Source organism: Enhydra lutris, unplaced genomic scaffold (genome assembly GCF_002288905.1).
Source record: "Enhydra lutris kenyoni isolate GAN:26980312 unplaced genomic scaffold, ASM228890v2 scaffoldscaffold27, whole genome shotgun sequence".
Taxonomy (NCBI): domain Eukaryota; kingdom Metazoa; phylum Chordata; class Mammalia; order Carnivora; family Mustelidae; genus Enhydra; species Enhydra lutris.
In genome coordinates this window covers 7,605,634-7,623,932 of record NW_019154111.1, presented here as the reverse complement: position 1 = coordinate 7,623,932, position 18,299 = coordinate 7,605,634, and the positions used below count along the sequence as shown (strand labels likewise).

Here is an 18,299-nt window from a genome sequence, read left to right as displayed (position 1 = left end):
AGCAAACTGTACTGATGGGCTCGGCCTCTTCGGTGCTGGAGCTGCCGGCCACGAGCTGCTCCTCCTCGGCACTGACCAGCTCCTGCAGCACGGCCTCCACGATGGGCATCACCATGGCGGTGGTGGACGTGTTGGAGAGCCACATGGACAGCAGCGTGGTGCAGCACATGAAGCAGAGCAGCAGCCTGCAAGGCGGGGCGGTCAGGGCACCGGGTCACAGCGGGGCTGCCGACCCAGTGTGGCCCCCCGCTCCTCTCACGGGGTTCCGCTGGGGCCTCCTACAAACCCGATGGAGCTGGCCTCGAGAAGGGGCGGCGGGGTCAGGAGGTGCTGGCGTGGATCCAGAAGGTCAGGGTTTTATGTCAAGATTTCAGCTTTGTACTCCCAGGGCTTGGCACGGAGTAAACATTACCTTCGTGTTTGTTGAATGAATAAATCACACCTCCTGGGCTAATGGCCTCACCCAGCAGGAAGCCCTTCCTTAAGCAAAGACTAGCTTTGGTTGTAGGGTCGCCCAAGCTGGGACTTACTGAAGGCTCGACTCTGCAGATGCTGGCTTGGTAATGAGGTGTGCTTTGGGTGCATAAAGGAATTCTTTTTTTTGCCCTGCAGCCAACAGTTCTTCAGGGCACATGACAGTCCCTTCTCTGCAGCCTCATCACTCTAGTTACTAGTGACCAAACAGAGACTAACATATGGAGGTCACAGTTCTGCCTGTCACTTGCCCGCTGCCCACTTGCTGAAAGGCTAGCGCCCCTCTCCGCCCCTGCCCCACCCCAAGCCACACAAGGGTCCCCTGTCACTGCGTGAACCTCTTCAGCCGGTATCTTGAAGAGTCAACCCTTGGAAAACACTAACAAAAAAGAACCGTCAAGTTATTTCACTTCGGCTTTGGAAACACACAGTGTGTGCCGGTACAGACGTGGTTCTGACTTCCATGAGACCAGCCCGCATAGAGACTCCCCATGTTTCTTACTCGAGGTGGGATCCCTGACGTGGTGCAATGTGGGAACACCTTTTCTGTGGATTACGTCAGGCAGGCCAAATGGTGCTGTTTCTGTTTAGGGTGACGGCAACAGGAGTTTGCTTGCCCTGGGGAACCCCACCAGCAGACAGAGAGCACCATGGGGGGGGACAGGGTGTGGAAACACGCATGGGGAGGAGTTTAGTGAAGAAGCATGGAAATCAGTGGGATCAGCTTTCTTGAGTTTGAGTGTGAGTACACAGTAGTTTCAAAGAGCTGCAGAGTCCCCAGCACAATTGCAGATGCCGTTGTGTGTCTGGGAGGTTGAGTGTGGGGTCCAAGGTGATTACTGAGTGACGGGGCAAATGACGCCAAATTAAGCTGTGGTTAAGTGGGAAACAGGAACCTCCTTTGAGGCTTAACCTGTATTCATCCAGAGGACTCATGTTGGAAACTGGTACCATGTTGTTCATTTATGCCCCATCGGACTCCCAAAGGAGTCAGGGCCGCTTACAGAAAATGTCCTAAGAAAGCTGTAAATAGAAGGAGGTGGGACCCATATGCCAAAGGAAAGAGAAGGGTAGGGTTGTTCCATGCAGCAGAGGTCAACATAGAACTGTCAATCCCGACTTTGCCGCACATTCCCCAAGGTTGGGAATGTTTCCCCTTGGCGTTGCCGACAGCAGGCAGAGAAGAGGACAGGGCTGGGGGCCTGGAGGGCATCTCAGATGCCTGGTCAGAGCCAACATGTCTGAGCTGTGGTCTGAACCAGTGACAACAAAAACTCAGGATGGGATGGGAGGAAACCTCCACCTCTCCTTAAATGACAGAGGAGAAGACACCCATTTTCCTGTCCAGCCCGTTCCCTGTTAACGCCGGAAAAAAAGTTGAGAAACAACTTACATTGGTCCATCTCCTTTTACCCAACGGGCCCCTTGGATTTGGTAACCTGCTGCCCGTGAAGTCTACGTGGCCCGGATAAATTACTGAGACTGTGGTAATAAATGACACCAACGTCACACGCACATCTCTCTTCCATGATCGACGGCCCAGCAGCCCTGACGTCATTCCATCCCCATTAGTAGTAAAACACCCGGACCCGGAGTCACCCGGGGGCCCAGGAGCCCTGTCCAGGTGGCCCCCTGAGAGCTGGGGGCCGCAGAGTGGCTGGGCACCCCAAGGGCTACTTACATGCCCGGCTTGGCTCCGGCCATCATGACCATGCGCAGAGCAATGCGCTTGTGCAGGTTCCACTTCTCCACGGCAGCCGCCACGCAGATGACGCCCACCAGCAGCAGCGTGGTGTTCTTAAAGTACTCCGCGGCCACCTGCGGGAAGGCAGCGCGTCAGCCCCTCCAGCCCGGCCCGGCGCATGCGCCCAGCCCAACTCAGGCTGCTCCCCTAGAGACCCGCAAGCAGGAGGCACGGAGGTGAGGGCTGTTGGCGCAGCCGACTGCTTGACATTTTGTCTGACTGTTTGACGTATATAATAAAAACCCTCTTTAAAGGGGGAAAACAAGGACATTTCTCATTGCAGGAGAAATGAAAAAGGCAGGAAATGTAAATATAGTAAAATATGTGGTGTTGGAAATAAACACAATCTATATAATCATACTGTTAAACTTTGATTACTGAATTAACCAGAACCGTGGGGTACCTATACTGGGAAGCGGGAGGCAGAAGGAGAGGGTGCTAAGAGGATAAAATCCTCATCTGCTGTCGTTGGAAATCAACTGATAATGTCTACAAGTGACAATTCGAGAATTAACATAAGAATATCAAATAAGAGGGGCTCCTGGGTGGCTCAGTTGGTTAAACCACTGCCTTCGGCTCAGGTCATGATTCTGGAGTCCTGGGATCGAGACCCTCATTAGGCTCCCAGCTCTGCAAGGAGTCTGCTTCTCCCCTTTCATGCTCTCTCTCATCTCTCTCAAATAAATAAAAAAAAGAAAAAAAAAAAAAAGAATATAAAATAAGAGGGGTGCCTGTCTGGCTCACTAGGGATAGCATGCGACTCTTGATCCTGGGGTTGTGAGTTCCTGCCCCACGTTGGGTATAAAGATTAAAAATAAACTCTTAAAAAATAGAATACCAAATAAGAATACTATATGGTGCTTAATTCCAGAAGAATCTGTTAACAAAGATAGAAGTTATTGACCCTGGATGGGGGTTGGGCAGAGGTGGGGGACTTGTTGGGGTCACAGAGGGGGAAGGCAGCCCCCTGCTTTTGCTTAATCTAGTTCTTGTCCCCAAACCCAGTCGTCAGTTGGCACTGTCGCTAATGTTTCCCGAGGGGAGAGATGTCCTGCTGGGCTGGTGTCTCTAGGGCAGAGTCCCCTCTGGGAGGGGCGGATAGGCCTTTGGGCTGCGTGGGCATGGGTGAAGATGCTGCCCCCTAGTGGGACGTGGAGGCACCGCGGGATGCCTGAGGCTTAGGCTGGGGCTGGGGAGGGGCGCAGGGGAGGGGGTGGGGAAGGGGTGGTATCTAGGGCCTTTCTCACTGCACCCTAACTTTCCTAGAGGTCTAGGAGGCAGCTCTGGGGGCGGAATTGGTGTTCGCTTTTCCTCTGTCTCCCGAGGAGGAAACCCACAGAAGACACAAGACTCAGTACTGGTTCCTCCCCTGGCCCTGAGACTTGAGGCCCCTGCAAGGCCTTCCAAAAGGTCAGTGCTATTGTTGTTACTTTCCCAGGGGACTGGCTGGCAACATTTTCCTTTTCTGCCTCTTTGGCACATATCATAGTAGAATACCAGTTTGTGATGGCCTTTTAGGAGCCCAGAGCCTACAGGACAGGCGAGGCCACTTTCTCAGGATTCCTTTCAAGGGGAAGGAGAAAGGAACCGCCCTGCTCAGAGGGCCCTCTCCTTGCCAGGACATTTCCATTTCACATTCACTTTCTCATCAACAGTCTAGGAGACAGGCGCTGTTAGCACCTCACTTGGCAGGTGACGAAGCGGGCTCAGAGGGGTTAAGGAAATCTTAAAGATCAGAGCGCAAGGGGCAGGGCAGGGGTGGGATATCAATCCAGGTGTGTCTGAATCCAAAGCTACTACACAACATGTCAGGGTGGGCCAACCGGAAGCCGTGCGTCTAATTCAACTCTAGGGGAGTCTTCTTGGTCTCCGTGAGAGCATGCGTAGGCACACATTCCTGTCTTCATTCATGATCACAGTCCTGACCCTGGCCCTAAATAGCTGGGAGACGGGCTCTGGGCTGTTTTCATACTTGGTGTTTGGTGGGCTTAGGTCTATTCGCGTGCCCTCCTGCCACCTTGCGATGGGTGTCATGTGCTTGGGACGTGCAGCTTGGCTATAGTTTGTGCTTAAGAAGCAGCACAGCCAAGTGGGCAAGAATGAGGGCTCTAGAGTCAGCAAGTTAGTCAACCTCTCTGGGCTTCATTCAGGCCTCTAAGATCATGTGCGTCTCTACCTTTTGTAAAGCTGTTGTCAAGAGTAAATGACAGATGCAAATCAGCTAGCCTGTGGGGCGGGCGACCAGGATTTTTGGCAGGTCTTTCTGTCCCTCGGTGTTCCACGCAAAGGCTGACCTGCTCTGTGGCCATCAGCACACAGAGTGGACCCAGCCACGAAGCTGCCTTTCCACTTTCATAAATCAAAATTCTATCTGATAGTGGTGTTTGTTAGTTGTCCAGCCCAGTGGGTTTTTTTGTTTGGTTGGTTTTACAATAAAACCTTGGTTATTCAGAACCCCTCAGGGAACACGTGGGTTCCAGGATTCTTGAGGGTTATTTTCATCGTTTTCCAACCTGCATTGCTTACTCCTGCTTGCTGTGGGCATTCCTTTCCCCACTACCTAATTTCTGAAACTGATATTCTCTGAGTTGGGAAACTAGATAACAAAGCTCGTTAGAATTATGTGCCAAGAGGAACAGGATCTCCAAACGCGCGCTCCTCTTGGAAGCAGAGTCCGCGGAGTCTGTGATGTTTGCAGTGGTGGTTTTATTCTTGCCTTTTCTGCTTTTCTGCTCTGCGGTTTTTCTCTGTTTGCCAGAGCCCTGAGCTTGGAGAGTAGAGGTGTTCCTGGACAGTGTTTTAGAAGAGATGTGTTCAGGGAGGCTGCCTGGAAGGGCGGTGCAGAGAGGAGCAACACCATGGGCTCTGGAGTTCCGATGAGCTGGGTTTGAAGGGTGGCTTCCCCGCAGATGAGCTGAAGGCTTTTGGGCAACCCATGGAACCCCATGGCCCCGTCATTCCAATGTCTTCAGTGGTGAGAGTCGCGATACACAGTTCGTTTAATCCGTCATGGCGTGGCCTCGAGTCAGATAACGCAGACAGGGTCTTAGAATGGTGCCTGGCATACAGGAAGTGCTCAATAAATGTCCATATTATTAAAGAAGTGGAAAAAGGATAAAAAGCTTCAAGATGAGACTGAGGGCAATGCCAGGGAGGTCAGCACAACCGAAGGAGGGAAGAAGAGAAAGAAATGAAATAAGAAGGAGCAAGGTGGGGCCTGAAAACCAAAGATTCCCCCAAGTTTTCTCAGTGAAGTGGGAGCCGGGCTGAAGGCAGAGGCCCAAGGACAGAAGGGCCGGCGCATGGGGTCCTTCACTAACTAGCTCAAAGTGAGTGAATCACAGGCGACATCCATTAGTGATGAGCTTTTAAAACATTATTTTCTTTGAAGGCGGAATTATTGATTGATCTCTAGATAGGTTAGGTTTTAAATGTTTAGAACAATTTTTGTAAAGGTTGTGGCTCTGTTCCTAGACTTTGGAGAAGGGCACTCCGGACAGCAGGCTCAGCTCAGGAGGAATGTGAGTTGGCCTCCCTGGGGCCACCCCGGTGGAGGAGGCCTGAGGGCCAGCCCATCCTCCCTGCTGGGGAAGGCGCTTGCGCACGGGGAGAACCCTTAGCTCCCTGAAAGGTCGCTGTTTTCTAGATCCTCCCTTTTCAGGGGAGTGAAGAGTAAAGGGCAGTTTGTACAGATTACAACTTGCTCAAGACTGGTTAGTGACAAAACTGAATTCAAACTCAGGTTTACCTTATTCCCAGCTTGGACCCCCAACCCTTTCCACATTGCCACTCTACTTGCTCCTGGTGGCAGCAGCCAGAGACCGCAGGAGGTGGGGTGGATCTCACCGTGCCCTGACGTGGCCATCTGGCAGCTCTTGGCGGGGTGGGGTACCCCAGAAATGCAGACGCTCTGCAGGTCAGCTGTGGGCGCCTCTAGGAATGGTGGGAATATGGCAAGCCCTTAGGAGACCAGGGGTGGCCTCTGGCAACGGACTTACTTTGAGGCTCTTCTGGACATCCGAACAATTTTACAGGAAAATCCTCTAGACCCCAGGAGTGGGTGATGGGGGTGGCTCCCCCTCAGCACGGAGCTAAGCCCCCAGCCCGAGCTGGAGCTCAGGGTATAGCATTCCAGCCAGTGCCGCGGCAAGGCGGCCAAATCCAGCGTACCTGACTCCGGGACTTTCCCTGGGGAAAGGAATGCTGTCCATGCTGGATAAGCCTCTGCGGGCTCCAACACGCTCCTGAGCACCTAATTACACTCCCCAAGGCCAGAGGTTTGCCATCCATGCTCACTGTGTCTGAAATGTCAGGAAGCCCGCGGGAAGGGCCTCCGCAGCCAGGGCTCTGGGCCTCCTTGCCCAGTTTGAGCAGGAGTTCCTCTTCCATCTGTTTTATGTATTGAGTCTCCCAAGATGTGGTATAAAGAGAAGGTTTTTTTGCTAAAAAAACATTCTTTGCAAACCCTGCCCTCGAGAAGCCTAAATCAGGGGGAGACTGATGAGCGCTGACCTGGCCCGGAAGTCTGCTTAGCTAACTCAGTTTCTAAAGCACCCCCAGTTTCTTCTCTGGGACCTCATGGACCGCCTCCACTGGAGGAAACTGAGGCAGGGGGTTGGGCTCTGAGTCCACTGGCAAAGGGGCTGGCTCCTGTGTAGGGAGTAGCTCTTCCCCCAGAAGCATTAAGTTGGCCTCAGGAGGCTGCAGTGTCTGGAGATTCCCGGTCCCAGGCCCCACACACGGACTGGGTGTGGAGCTCAGCTCTGGGCTGCATCTGGCGGGCTGTGGGTGAGGGATGGCTGGGGTTCAAGCAGGGGGCCAGGCCCGGAGGCTCAGCCTCCCTCCCCGTGGGCCTGTATGGAGGGGGTCAGCTCCTGTGGTGAGCAGAGGCCAGAAAGGCAGAGCAGAGAGTGGTATGTGGAATGTGCCCAGGTCTAAAAGGACAGAGAGGGGCGCCTGGGTGGCTCAGTGGGTTAAGCCGCTGCCTTCGGCTCAGGTCATGATCTCAGGGTCCTGGGATCGAGTCCCGCATCGGGCTCTCTGCTCAGCAGGGAGCCTGCTTCCCTCTCTCTCTCTCTCTCTCTCCCTGCCTCTCCGTCTACTTGTGATCTCTCTCTCTGTCAAATAAATAAATAAAATCTTTAAAAAAAAATAAAATAAAAAGACAGAGAAAGTCAGGGTCTGGGGGCTGGTCGGCAATCTGGCAGGTCAGAAGGATCAGGAACCAACAGGGAAGCAGATTTGTGACATTGAACTTCAGTGTCATGGGGCTGCTGAGTCTGTTCTGTTATCGCAGCTGGAGCTGCCCTGCTCCCTGTCCTCTCCTGGCGGGAGCTGGAATGCCACGGACACTTGCCAGGGGCCGGCAGTGCGGGGCCGTGGAGACAGCAGAGGGGGTGTGTTTGTGTGTGCGCGTGTGTGTGAGTGTATGTTGGTCAGGGGAGAGATAGAAAGCAGATGTCATCTCTACTGGAAGTCGTTCCTGCCCCAGGACACCCTGGAGACTCCTCCCAAGCCCCAGCATTCCAACCATGCCTCTTCCTGCCCCAGAGAGTGCTCTCGCTCCCAGCCTCCTGGAAACAGTAAATCTAAGCTAATTTGATTGTCCCGGGCTGTGGCAGCACCTTAGAAAGGCATAGATGATCCCCAGGCAGATACAATGATAGTCGTGAGAGTCACAACAGAGGTAAAATAAAGAACAAACCTAAACTCCTGGCCTCAGCTCTGTTCGCCCACAGACAGAAATAGCGGCAGGATGCCAACATGAAGATCATGGAATCCCAAAGTCAAAGGGCCCTTTGAGTCCATCCCCTCTCCCAAGGCACGAAATCTACCTCTAATGTCCCTGACTTGGTCACCCGGCTTGCCTTCCCAGGACCAGGAATACGCAGACCCCACCTGGCTGCCCAGTCCGGCATCTTCCCACACATGGAGCGGGTCTTTCTTACCGTGCGTGGACTCTGGTTCTGGTTTGAGCCTCTGAGCCTTGTGTGTTGAGCTGCAGAAGCCAGAAATCACGTCCCTCTTGAGTCTTCTCGTCTTTCCTCGTGTGACTCACATTCTAAATTGGAGACATCTCAGCTACCCACCACCGCACAAGCTCCTGATCTAGAATCTGATGCTCTGGGCACAGACCTTAATTAACTCAGCAGACTTCAGTAGCTATCGGCCAGTGGTTAAGAGCACACGTTTAGGGGGCACACACTCCTGGGTCCAATCCTGACTTCTTAACCTCTCTGAACTTCCATTTCTGAACTCCTCCGTAAAGACAGAACTGAGAACCTCTTTACAGAGGGTTAAGTGACACGGAGCACGTCAAGGACCTCCCAGAGTGGTTGGCATATGGTACGTGCTCCAGATTTTGGCAGCTACACTGGGCTGATAGATGATTCATGCTGCCTCTGTACTCAGCTAAAAGCCAAGTTCTTTTCCACACACACTGTGAACGTTTATCCCTATGAAACGTCATTTTGTCAGTCCCAGGCCATTGTCTCATCCTGTCAGCCTTGTTTCTGTCATCATTAATTAGTTGGCCCATCCAGCTTCGAGTCATCTGCAGATCTGATAACGTACCTCTCGTATTTTCACTTGGGCTCTCCCTCTAGTCTACTGCCAGTACGTTACTCAAGATTCTTAAGGTTCAGCTGTTCAGCCAGCACTCAAGTCACTCAACTGTGCTATCATCCAGCCCACACTGGCTCCTTAGATTGAGAAATTTTTTCCCCCTGGAAATTGTGAAGTTTCCAGAGAAAAAGTTAACTTGTTTTCAACAACTTCTGTTTAAAAGGCTGGGGAAATTATAAAGCCTCCTAGAAAGACGTCAATCAAAAAGTGGTCAAAAGAAAGTTTGGGCACCTGGTGGGGTGTATTTCATTTATCTAGAACATTCCCTCTTGGGGAATTGGGTGAATCCTCCGCAGGGCCAGAAAACGAGGCATTACCGCATGGGTCTTCTGTGTTTTCCCATTTGGCTTGTGTCTTCTCTTTTTTAGAGTAGAAGCTTCTCAAGGTCAGGAGTCTATCATTTTGTATCACTTTTAGGCAAGGCAGAAAGAAGGAAGTCTAAGCTTTGCACACAACAAACTCTTAACCCCTGCTGACTATCAAGTCATCACCATAAAAATGAACCATTTGTATGCATACATCAGCTGTGAGACTCGAGAGGGCAGAAATTCCGTGTTTCATTTTTGTCACAGTCAGGGTCCTGTAACGTCCCAGATGGCGCCTGGTAGATACAGAACTCAGGAAATATTTTTCTGAATGTTGAATGAATAACATGAGGGACAAAAGCCATGGTTCTAGGGGCGCCTGGGTGGCTCAGTGGGTTAAAGCCTCTCCCTTCGGCTCAGGTCACAATCCCAGGGTCCTGGGATTGAGCCCCGCACAGGCTCTCTGCTCAGGGGGGAGTCTGCTTCCTCCTCTCTCTCTGCCTACTCGTGATCTCTGTCTGTCAAATAAATAAAAAAAAAAAACCTTAAAAAAAAAGCCACGGTTCTAGAGTCACACTGATCCTACCTACCCACAGGCCTTCCTTCAGGTGGAAAGCACACTATTGCACACCGTCTGGAAACCCTGCAACCAAAAACCCTTCACTGAAGGCCAGCACAAGGATCTAGTCCACAGATGCCATAAATCCCAGGGGCTGCAAATCTTTGTGGTGAGGTGACATGTCCGCAAAAAGTTGCTGTCAGGTGTGTCTGATGTACCCCTTCAAGGCTAAGGACATCAGATCGGCTCCAAGGGAAGGGAGCAGCACTTTTAGCTGAGGTCTTTGGAAAGGCTTCACTGTAGAGGGTAACTGGGCAGGATTTTAACAGTGGAGGAAAGTGGAAAGAACTTTGAGTCAAGGGGAGCCTGGGTGGCTTAGTGGTTAAAGCCTCTGCCTTCGGCTCAGGTCATGATCTCAGGGTCCTGTGATCGAGTCCCGCATCGGGCTTTCTGCTCAGCGGGGAGCCTGCCTCCTCCTCCTGTCTCTCTCTGCCTGCCTCTCTGCCTACTTGTGATCTGTCTGTCAAATAAATTAAAAAAAAAAAAAGAACTTTGAGTCAAAGCAAGACGAGGCAAGCACAATGTGGGTTTGGGGAGTGACAAGTAGATGATCTGACTGCCTTTTCCTGGAGAGCCCTGGCACATGCTGGTGTGGGGGCGTGGCTGCCGGTGGTGGACAAGGTCTCCATCTCAAAGTTGAGTGGCTCACCAAGGGTCATAAGCCCTGTCCTCTACTTAACTGGCATTTTCCTCTACTCTGAGTTTAAAAAGCTAACTAAACAGACTACCTTTGGCTGAATCTGCTTCCTATAGACCAAATGTTAATTATCATTGCCAGCCACCACTACTTTTTCAGATGGGGTAGGACTTTTCACCTCAAATGACAAGATTTGCCCTCTAGCTCCTCCAGAACTTTCCAGAACTTGCCCTTCACCGGACAGTCTTTCTTTTCTCCTCACAAAGTCATGTTATGCCCACAAACCACTGACTCAATAGATGGCCTTCTAGGTCTGGCCTTCCTGGCTGTGCAGAGGGGTGGGCCCTTGGATGAACCGTTGCTGACAACATCTCTACCGTGCGGAGGCACTGAGTGGGCCACCCCTCTGGACAACTCCTGGCAGTCCTTGGAGAAAGAGGGACATCATCTACTTCAAGGCTGTCATGCTGCTGGCTTTGGGGCTGCCCATTGTGAAATACAAGATAGAAATCTTTTAATTAGTAGTTAGCTCATGTTAAATGTTAGTTAAGATTCAATTCTTTTTTTTTTTTTTTAAGATTTTATTTATTTATTTGACAGAGAGAGATCATAAGTAGACAGGGAGGCAGGCAGAGACAGAGAGAGAGAGGGAAGCAGGCTCCCTGTCAAGCAGAGAGCCCGATGTGGGGCTCGATCCCAGGACCCTGAGATCATGACCTGAGCTGAAGGCAGCGGCTTAACCCACTGAGCCACCCAGGCGCCCCTCAATTCTTTCTATAATGTCATTTTTTCCCTCTGCCCTCTGTTTTCACCCCCTGATTCATGGGCTTCTGGTGTCTCACTTTTAAAGAGAAATCTGCAGAATAAGTTTAAATGCTTTTCTTAAGAACAGTCGTGTTTAAGGTTGGTGGTTCTTTTAGGCAGGCCCTCAGACCAAACTACCTATTCTTGTTTCCACAAAGGAAGGGGACACTTTGGAGCAACTGCTGGGTGATGCAGGTCACAGCCTAGCTTTTCTGTGACTCTCCAGGATATTGGTGTTGTACCCATTTCCAGGAATAAAAGCACTGCTGATGGTTTAGGGGCTCCCATCCTTTTTCACTACTACAGCCACCCATTGCCACTAACTCTTCCACCCCCAAACAAGAACAATACAGAAAAAAAAAAACGATAGCAACAAAAAACTCAGTGAAGACCAAAAACCCAAATACCCCAAACACAAACTAACAATCAGATTGGTCAGTTGAGTCTGTCTGGTAGAATAGCAAGCAAGAATATACTTTGAAATCTAATGGGTATGAGTTTGAATCCAGTTCTGCTACTTCCTACCTTGTGATTTTGAGTGTGATTCTTAACTCTCTGAGTCTCTTCACTCATCCTCAGAATGAAAATACTAACACCCACCTTGCAGAGATCTCAGGGGTATTACATTAAGTAATATAGTACTTCCACTGTAGTGCCTGATTGCTCGTAGGCCTGCAAACATTGGTTCCCTTTCATCCTTCTTCCTTGTCTCTGTCCTTCGTCGCTACCATTCGATCTTTATCAGAAGCTCTAAGCAGAGACCAGGTGCTGTGACAAGAGTCTAAACAGAACCAGGTAGTAATGGATGGGGACCATCTTTCATCTTGCTTCTGGGTTCTGGTTGTGTTTTTCTTCTTTCCCACTTGTGCTGGGTGTTAAGTGTATGCCCTGAAATCTGACCACAACCTGGGCTCGATATTGACAATTTCTGGATGAGTTTTTAAGGATGCCGTAGAGAGAGAGAGTAGACAGAGAGGGCAGTTTCTAGGTAGACAGAGGTCAAGGAAAGAATATGCAGTAATCTTGAGTTGGGGAAGAAGGAATAGAAATTTTTTTTCTTTTTTTAGGGGAAGTGGATGAAAACATTGTCAGGACTCAGGAAAACATCATGAGTCTCTCTGTCAACACACATTTATTGAGCACTTACTGTATAGGGGCTGAGGTTTATAATGAGATTCCAAAGACCTGGGAAACCCGATTCTGACCTTTGATTCCTGCCTTATAGTTTAAGTGGATACAAAAGACTGAAAAAGGTCAACAGCAGGTTGCTTATAGGTGCTAACCCCCCAGTTCCTAGAGGGTTTCAGACTGAAGGAGCAATTGGATGTGATCGGTCAAGTAAGGCTTCCTGAAAGAGGCAGTTTGAGGGAGATGAGGGTCATGGGAGAGGAACTCAGGGCCTGGCATAGCAGCTGCAAAGGCTTAGTGCTAAGAGGTTTTTCCAGAGGGTGAAGAAAGCCCTGTCCTTAAGTGCTTTGGGACTCTCCCTTCACCTCGAGCCCTCTTTCACTGGCCCAGCGGGGCCCTGAGCAGGGAGCTGGGCCACCAATGTTCTAACCTCGCTGGACCGGAGGACTCCGAAGAACGGGTACAGGAAGGCAGGCACCAGCGCTGCAGCTCCGAGAGGCACGGCCTCAGACACCCAGTACACAGCGGTCACGATCAACACGTAAGCACACGCAGCCTCCTGGAAGGGGAGGAAAGTGGGCAGTTAGTCACAGGGAGAACCACTGCCATGGAGAATCCAAATGAGACCCGGGGTGGAGGCAATAGGCATCCAGACTCAAACACGGGCCCCAGGACACAACCCTGGGAGGTGCAGAGCTGGCCTTGGCAGGGCCATGTGGGGTCCATGGTGGGGCCCACACTTGGGTGTGTGCTGTAATGGCTGCTCCCTGGGTGGACCGGCGCCTGGCACGTGGTCTGTGGCAGCGACACCACCAGACTCACAGCTCTGCCGGTGCCTAAAACTGTGCAGGATGGGGACTGAAATGAACTGTGTCCAGACCCAAGATCACAGGCTCTAAAGACGGAGTGCACAGTTCGGGCACGCGGCGGAATATTTTGGCATCGAGTTGATTGGATACTGGTGTTCTTGGGGTGACTGAAAGTTGGGATCCATTTGTGAAACTGATTCACGTGTGAGCTCTGAGATTGGCCCATTGTAGGGCTGGAAAAGTCTATGCCGTGGGGGGCTGTCCTGGGCGTGAAGAGCATCCCTGGCCTCTACCCACTAGATGTCAGTAGTACCTCCCGATTGTGACAACCACCGATGCCTTCAGACGTTGCTAAATGTCCCTGGGGGGAATATTTGTGCCTGGTTGAGAACCCGTATCCCTACCAGTGTCTGATTCTCACCGCTCTGGGACTTCATCCCCCCCTGCCTGATACACATGGAAAACATCCCTCCAATAAAGGGAATCAAAAGTGCTATCTACCCGCAAGGGAAGGCCTGGAAATTTACCAGTTTTCCCCAACACTGCCACGTGGCTGGCTGTACAGCCTTGCGGTGCATCGAATAAAAAAGCACAACAATGTTCTCGACAACCAGCCCTCCTTAACCTCAGCCTCTAGTAGTGCTGGCTGCTCAGAATCTCACTGATTAACGGAGCTGAGAAAGGTCACTGACTTACTCTCGGGGGTGGGGGGGTGACTGTCCAAGGACCTTAACAGTGGTCTTGGAGGGCCATTGCACAGAGGGTCCAAGCAAGCTCTGGGTTCCTCAATTTATACATCGTCCTAAACCATCTGGGCTCAGATCTGACCTGCCCTGAGGCTGGCTGGCGATCAAGGAGCCTGACAAATCTTGTTCTGTTTATCTCTCCCTTGGATTCAGAACAAGCGTCCTCAAACTCTTGCACAAAAGTTCCAAAAGGTCGCTAGGATCCGTGAGGGGCGTCAGGAGTGATTAACCCAGCTTGGCTGGATGGGACCTTGCTCCCTCCTGATATGCATGGATTACCGTCTTGGGGTTTGAGAAATGGGAACAGGGCCCAAAGATTGTTGACTGTGTAGCTCCCACTGAGATAGCCTCTGGGGCCGAAAGATCAGAGAGAAGTTAAAACTTTTAGAAGTTGCTGATAAGAAAACAGAATCAGGAAGGGGGGGGGGGGGAGATTCCATTGGAAAATAATGCAATTTAGAGAAATACTCGCTTTTGTTGCAGAAATAAAACTACATAAAGAATTTCAAAGCCTTTAGCCCCCTTGAGCCTACTTATTCCTATCTCTTCCCTGGGACACAGAATGGCAGGTCTTAACTCTAGCTGAAAATAAAAGGGACAGGCTATCTGTCCCTCCCTGAGAGCCCTTATTCCCTCCTAAGGACCTTTAGTCTTTCTTGTCCTTACAGGGCCACAGATTAAGGTTAAGGGAGAGGGGAAGGGAAGACAGATGGAGAGAAAGAGAGAACCAACCTTCTCCTGGGTACCATCTTAGTTTGAATTAGGAGGATTTGGGTAAGCTAAGGTACACGTGTTGATTGTAATTACTGTTACAAATTAGAATAGGTTGGCTTGGAGGAAGTCAGCAAGCCCCCTTAAGAACAGGGTAAACCACCATCATCATTTTTATCTGGACTTTCTTACAGCACGAGAATGGCCAAGAGTCTACCTCCAGAGGCCCTTTTCCATATTTCTCACCCCGTTCACCCATGGAATTTACATAAACTTCCTTTTGCTCCTTCTGAACCTTCTCAAAATTCAGTGGGTAAGCTTGCATTTAGATACCCTCCCCAAAAGCTTTGTGAGGTTTGATTACAGGAATCCCGGGGCCCCACATCCATCCAGTGTCTGGCAGGTGGCTCAATTAAAGTTGGTTGAACTGAACTGGGTTCCTCTGCTGGCTACAGGGTTTCTCTTATCTATCTATTGGAGAGAATATTCTGGAAACCCTTGGCCCCTTATCACTGCCACTAGTTAGGGGGTGTGCAGGGGCTGAGGAGAATTCGGGCAGTGCCTTTAAAGCATAGTATTATCAGTTCTTTTTGGCTTCTGTTTACAAATAAAGGAGGAAGCTCAAAAGCGGCATTTCCCATATGGGATGTTTCCTGACTCTGCTACCAACTGATGTGTCCATCTGGTCCTTTCCCGTGCTGTCCGATCATCTCAGTGATGTTCCACTCAAACTTCACCAGAATGGGCTTGAGGTCTGTTTATTTGTTGTCATACATGACCATGAGGCCTTTCTGAAATTTCGTTTGGGACTTGGGTGTAGCCTTTATCCCTCCAGGGACACTGAGGCAGGTCTTGGTTATGGACAAGCCCCTCCTATGCCCTTCTCTTTTGGAACATAGGAGACCAAGTCGGGGCCTCTGGTGTTAGAGAGCTGGGCAGGAAAAAGGGGAGGGTCCTTCTAATGCTTCCTAGGATGTAGCTGTGGCTTATCTTTTGAAGAACCATTAGAAAGGCAGGCCGGGAACTCCGGCCGGGTCCCTTCCCTCAGCTCCAGCCTGGAGCAGCCAGGTCCCCTTTAGAATCCTGAGGATTCAATATCAGAATCTAAAAGTTTGACACGTGGGAGTAAGAATGGGTGAGAGACCTTCTATGTGTTGGTTTGTGCTTACTGTGGGCACTGGTCACCTCAAGGTGATTTTATGTCCTTGTAGAAGAAGAGCAGAGCTCTCGCTGATACAGTGACACAAACGGAAATCACCTTTGGAGGGCACTCTGGGTAAGTGGCAAGTGAGCTGCATCCAGCTCTGAGGACACCGGCCATACCGGACTCCATCTAGCTTTCCCCGGGATTATGGGAGTCCCAGTATCCGTCACGTGCACCGACCGGGAGGCCCTGAGGTAGTGTTAGGTTTACTTTCCTAAAAGGCACTTCTTCTTAAAGGGGGCGAATTTGCACCTCCCCGGCCCCCCTGCAGTCCAGGGGATATTGGGCGATATCTGGAAGCATTTTATGTTGTCATAGTGGGAGGAGGGAAGAGACAGAGTCCCTTGGTCTCCGTAAGTCCAGCTGTAAAAATCTCTTCAAAGATTATGTACAAATCCAAACAGACCAGAGGTTCACCTGCTTTTCCTTTGCTCTCCTCTTCCCCCACCCCAAGATTTTTTTCCCTTCTTTTTAAAATAACACCTGTCTTCCATCAGAATTATAGATTATTTTGCCTACTTCAATAACTGGTATTTTATTTTGTTTCTTCTTGTGGATTCTTCTTACGAGTCATTGGTGACTGAGGCGCTCAAAGCCAGGTCCCCAGAATGAAAACCAGGCAACACCACACCCTAGAGTCATGGTCCTCCCAAATGGGGCTGACTTAGGGGGACACAGAGTGCCTAATACCACCACGGAGAGGAGGGCACTGTGTCTCTGGTGAACATTCCCTTAAGTGCATCAAATATTGAGTAAAAACAACAACAACAAACTTTGAAAAAAGAAAGAAAGAACGATCAGCCCATTTGGACAGAGCGGAGCATGGACTAGCAGGAGCCCAGGAAAACTGTCAGCAGCAATCACTGTCTCTGCTAATCCCGGGGCGGCTGTTACTCCGAGGCTCCCTGGCACTCTGGGGTATTTATTCTAGTAAAGATTTAGGCCCGTTTGTTTTTAAGACATTCTAATCCCCTCTATTTAACTTTCTAACTCAATGTTGGTTACCAAGTTACTCTGGGAGCTGCATGGAAAAATCTCTTCCCCTCTCACAAACATGATTAACCTCTCTTAGCTTATTTTTCCTGAAGTCTTAAGGGTAGTGCCTGCAGGACAAGGGGCATAGCCCCGGAGAGGAGGAGGGGGAGGAAGAGGGAGCAGAGGAGGAGGAGGGAGACAGGGAGGGAAGGAAGGCGCGTGAAGGCAGACCCAAAGCTTTGGCACCACTGCTCATGCAAACTGCTCAAAAATTGGGTCATGGTCTAGAGTTGGGGGCTCTTATTTCTTTTTTTATCGCGTTGTTGAATGTGCCTCCTTCAAGGGCATAGAGAAGGAAACACAGAGGATACACATGATCAAAGGGCCGTAGGCATGGGACTGGGGCAAGATGCCAAGCTCTGCTTCAATGTAAAGTTCAGAGGGACTTCGGAGACTGCATTTCAAAGTGTGGTTAGCAGAACAACAGCCCCTGGTGGGTGCAAAGGAGTCCCAGTGCCCCCCCTCCCCCATGCCACCCCCCAGCTTCGCCCACGACCCCCCAGTCCTGCAGGGTAATCCCCTCCCTCCGGCATCACTCCCCCTACCCCCACTGTGTCCTTACTGGGAGGCCTCCCTGCTCTCTAGCTCCCTCGCAGAGAGCCGGTCACATGGTGACCCTGTTGAGCCCAGGACAAATGTCGGCCCAGCAGCGTGTCCCTCTCCGCAGGGGCACAGCGCGTGGCCCCCGCTCTGGCGGCCCGAGGACGCGGTAGCACCCCTCAGCGGGTTCCGCCGCCCCCCGCCAACCTCAGCCCTGGCTGGGGGCCATGTGGTCGGGGCCCTGGGAAGGGTGAGGAGGGACAAAAGTGGCAGCGTGGGGGAAGAAAGCGTTCGAGCCTCCCCCAGAAAGACCCGTCCATGCCCAGATCCCGGGAGCAAAGCTCGCAGAGGAGCAGCCTCGCACCCCATCCCTCGGCCCCCCTGCCCTCGCCCCCCACTGCCGGCCCGCAGGGGCAGGAGGCGACGCGCGGTACTCACGCTGCTGGGGTGGAGCATGGGCAGGGGCAGCAGCAGGAGCGGCACGAAGATGACGAGCAGCAGGTTTCGCGCCCCGAGGAGGCCCTTGAGCAGGCCCATGGTGGCCCTGGGCGCCCCCTCCCGCCTCCCGCCGGCCGCCGGGGGCCTTCGCCTCTCACCACGCTGGGCTCAGTCCAGAAAGACTTCTGAAACCCTACTCGGCTTCCAAGAGTCCTCTCTTGTCTTGGGGGCAGAAAAGGAGGCCAGTGACGGCTCCTGTGTGCACAAAAAGGCTGGGCTCCTTGGCTCCTGCTTTAGGTGGGATTGGTGAGCATCGTTTCGCGCCCAGCAGAAAGGGACCGGGAGAGGAGGCTGAACCGAGGCATAGTGGGGGCCCCCGTCCCTTGCTCAGTAGTAGAGAAACGTCATTCTAGGGCTCTCAGAAAGCCCCCTAGCCAATCAAAGGCACAGCTCTGCTGTGGCCGGTTAGCCTTGAAGAAAT

At 51.5% G+C, this 18,299-nt stretch overlaps 1 protein-coding gene across 1 annotated transcript in view; it reads right to left on the bottom strand.

Annotated features, from left to right (window-relative positions):
• Window positions 1-17,936, bottom strand: part of LOC111151945 (solute carrier family 13 member 4) — a 39,176-nt gene extending 21,240 nt beyond the window's left edge. Inside the window, exons 1-4 of the mRNA XM_022510183.1 lie at window positions 17,819-17,936; window positions 12,766-12,894; window positions 2,156-2,292; window positions 13-185 (exon numbers count right to left, since the gene is read on the bottom strand). Of these exons, the coding sequence (XP_022365891.1) occupies window positions 13-185; window positions 2,156-2,292; window positions 12,766-12,894; window positions 17,819-17,917 (538 nt within the window). The 5' untranslated portion in view covers window positions 17,918-17,936. The remainder of the gene's footprint in view (window positions 1-12; window positions 186-2,155; window positions 2,293-12,765; window positions 12,895-17,818) is intronic.
• Between the last annotated feature and the right edge of the window lie 363 nt (window positions 17,937-18,299).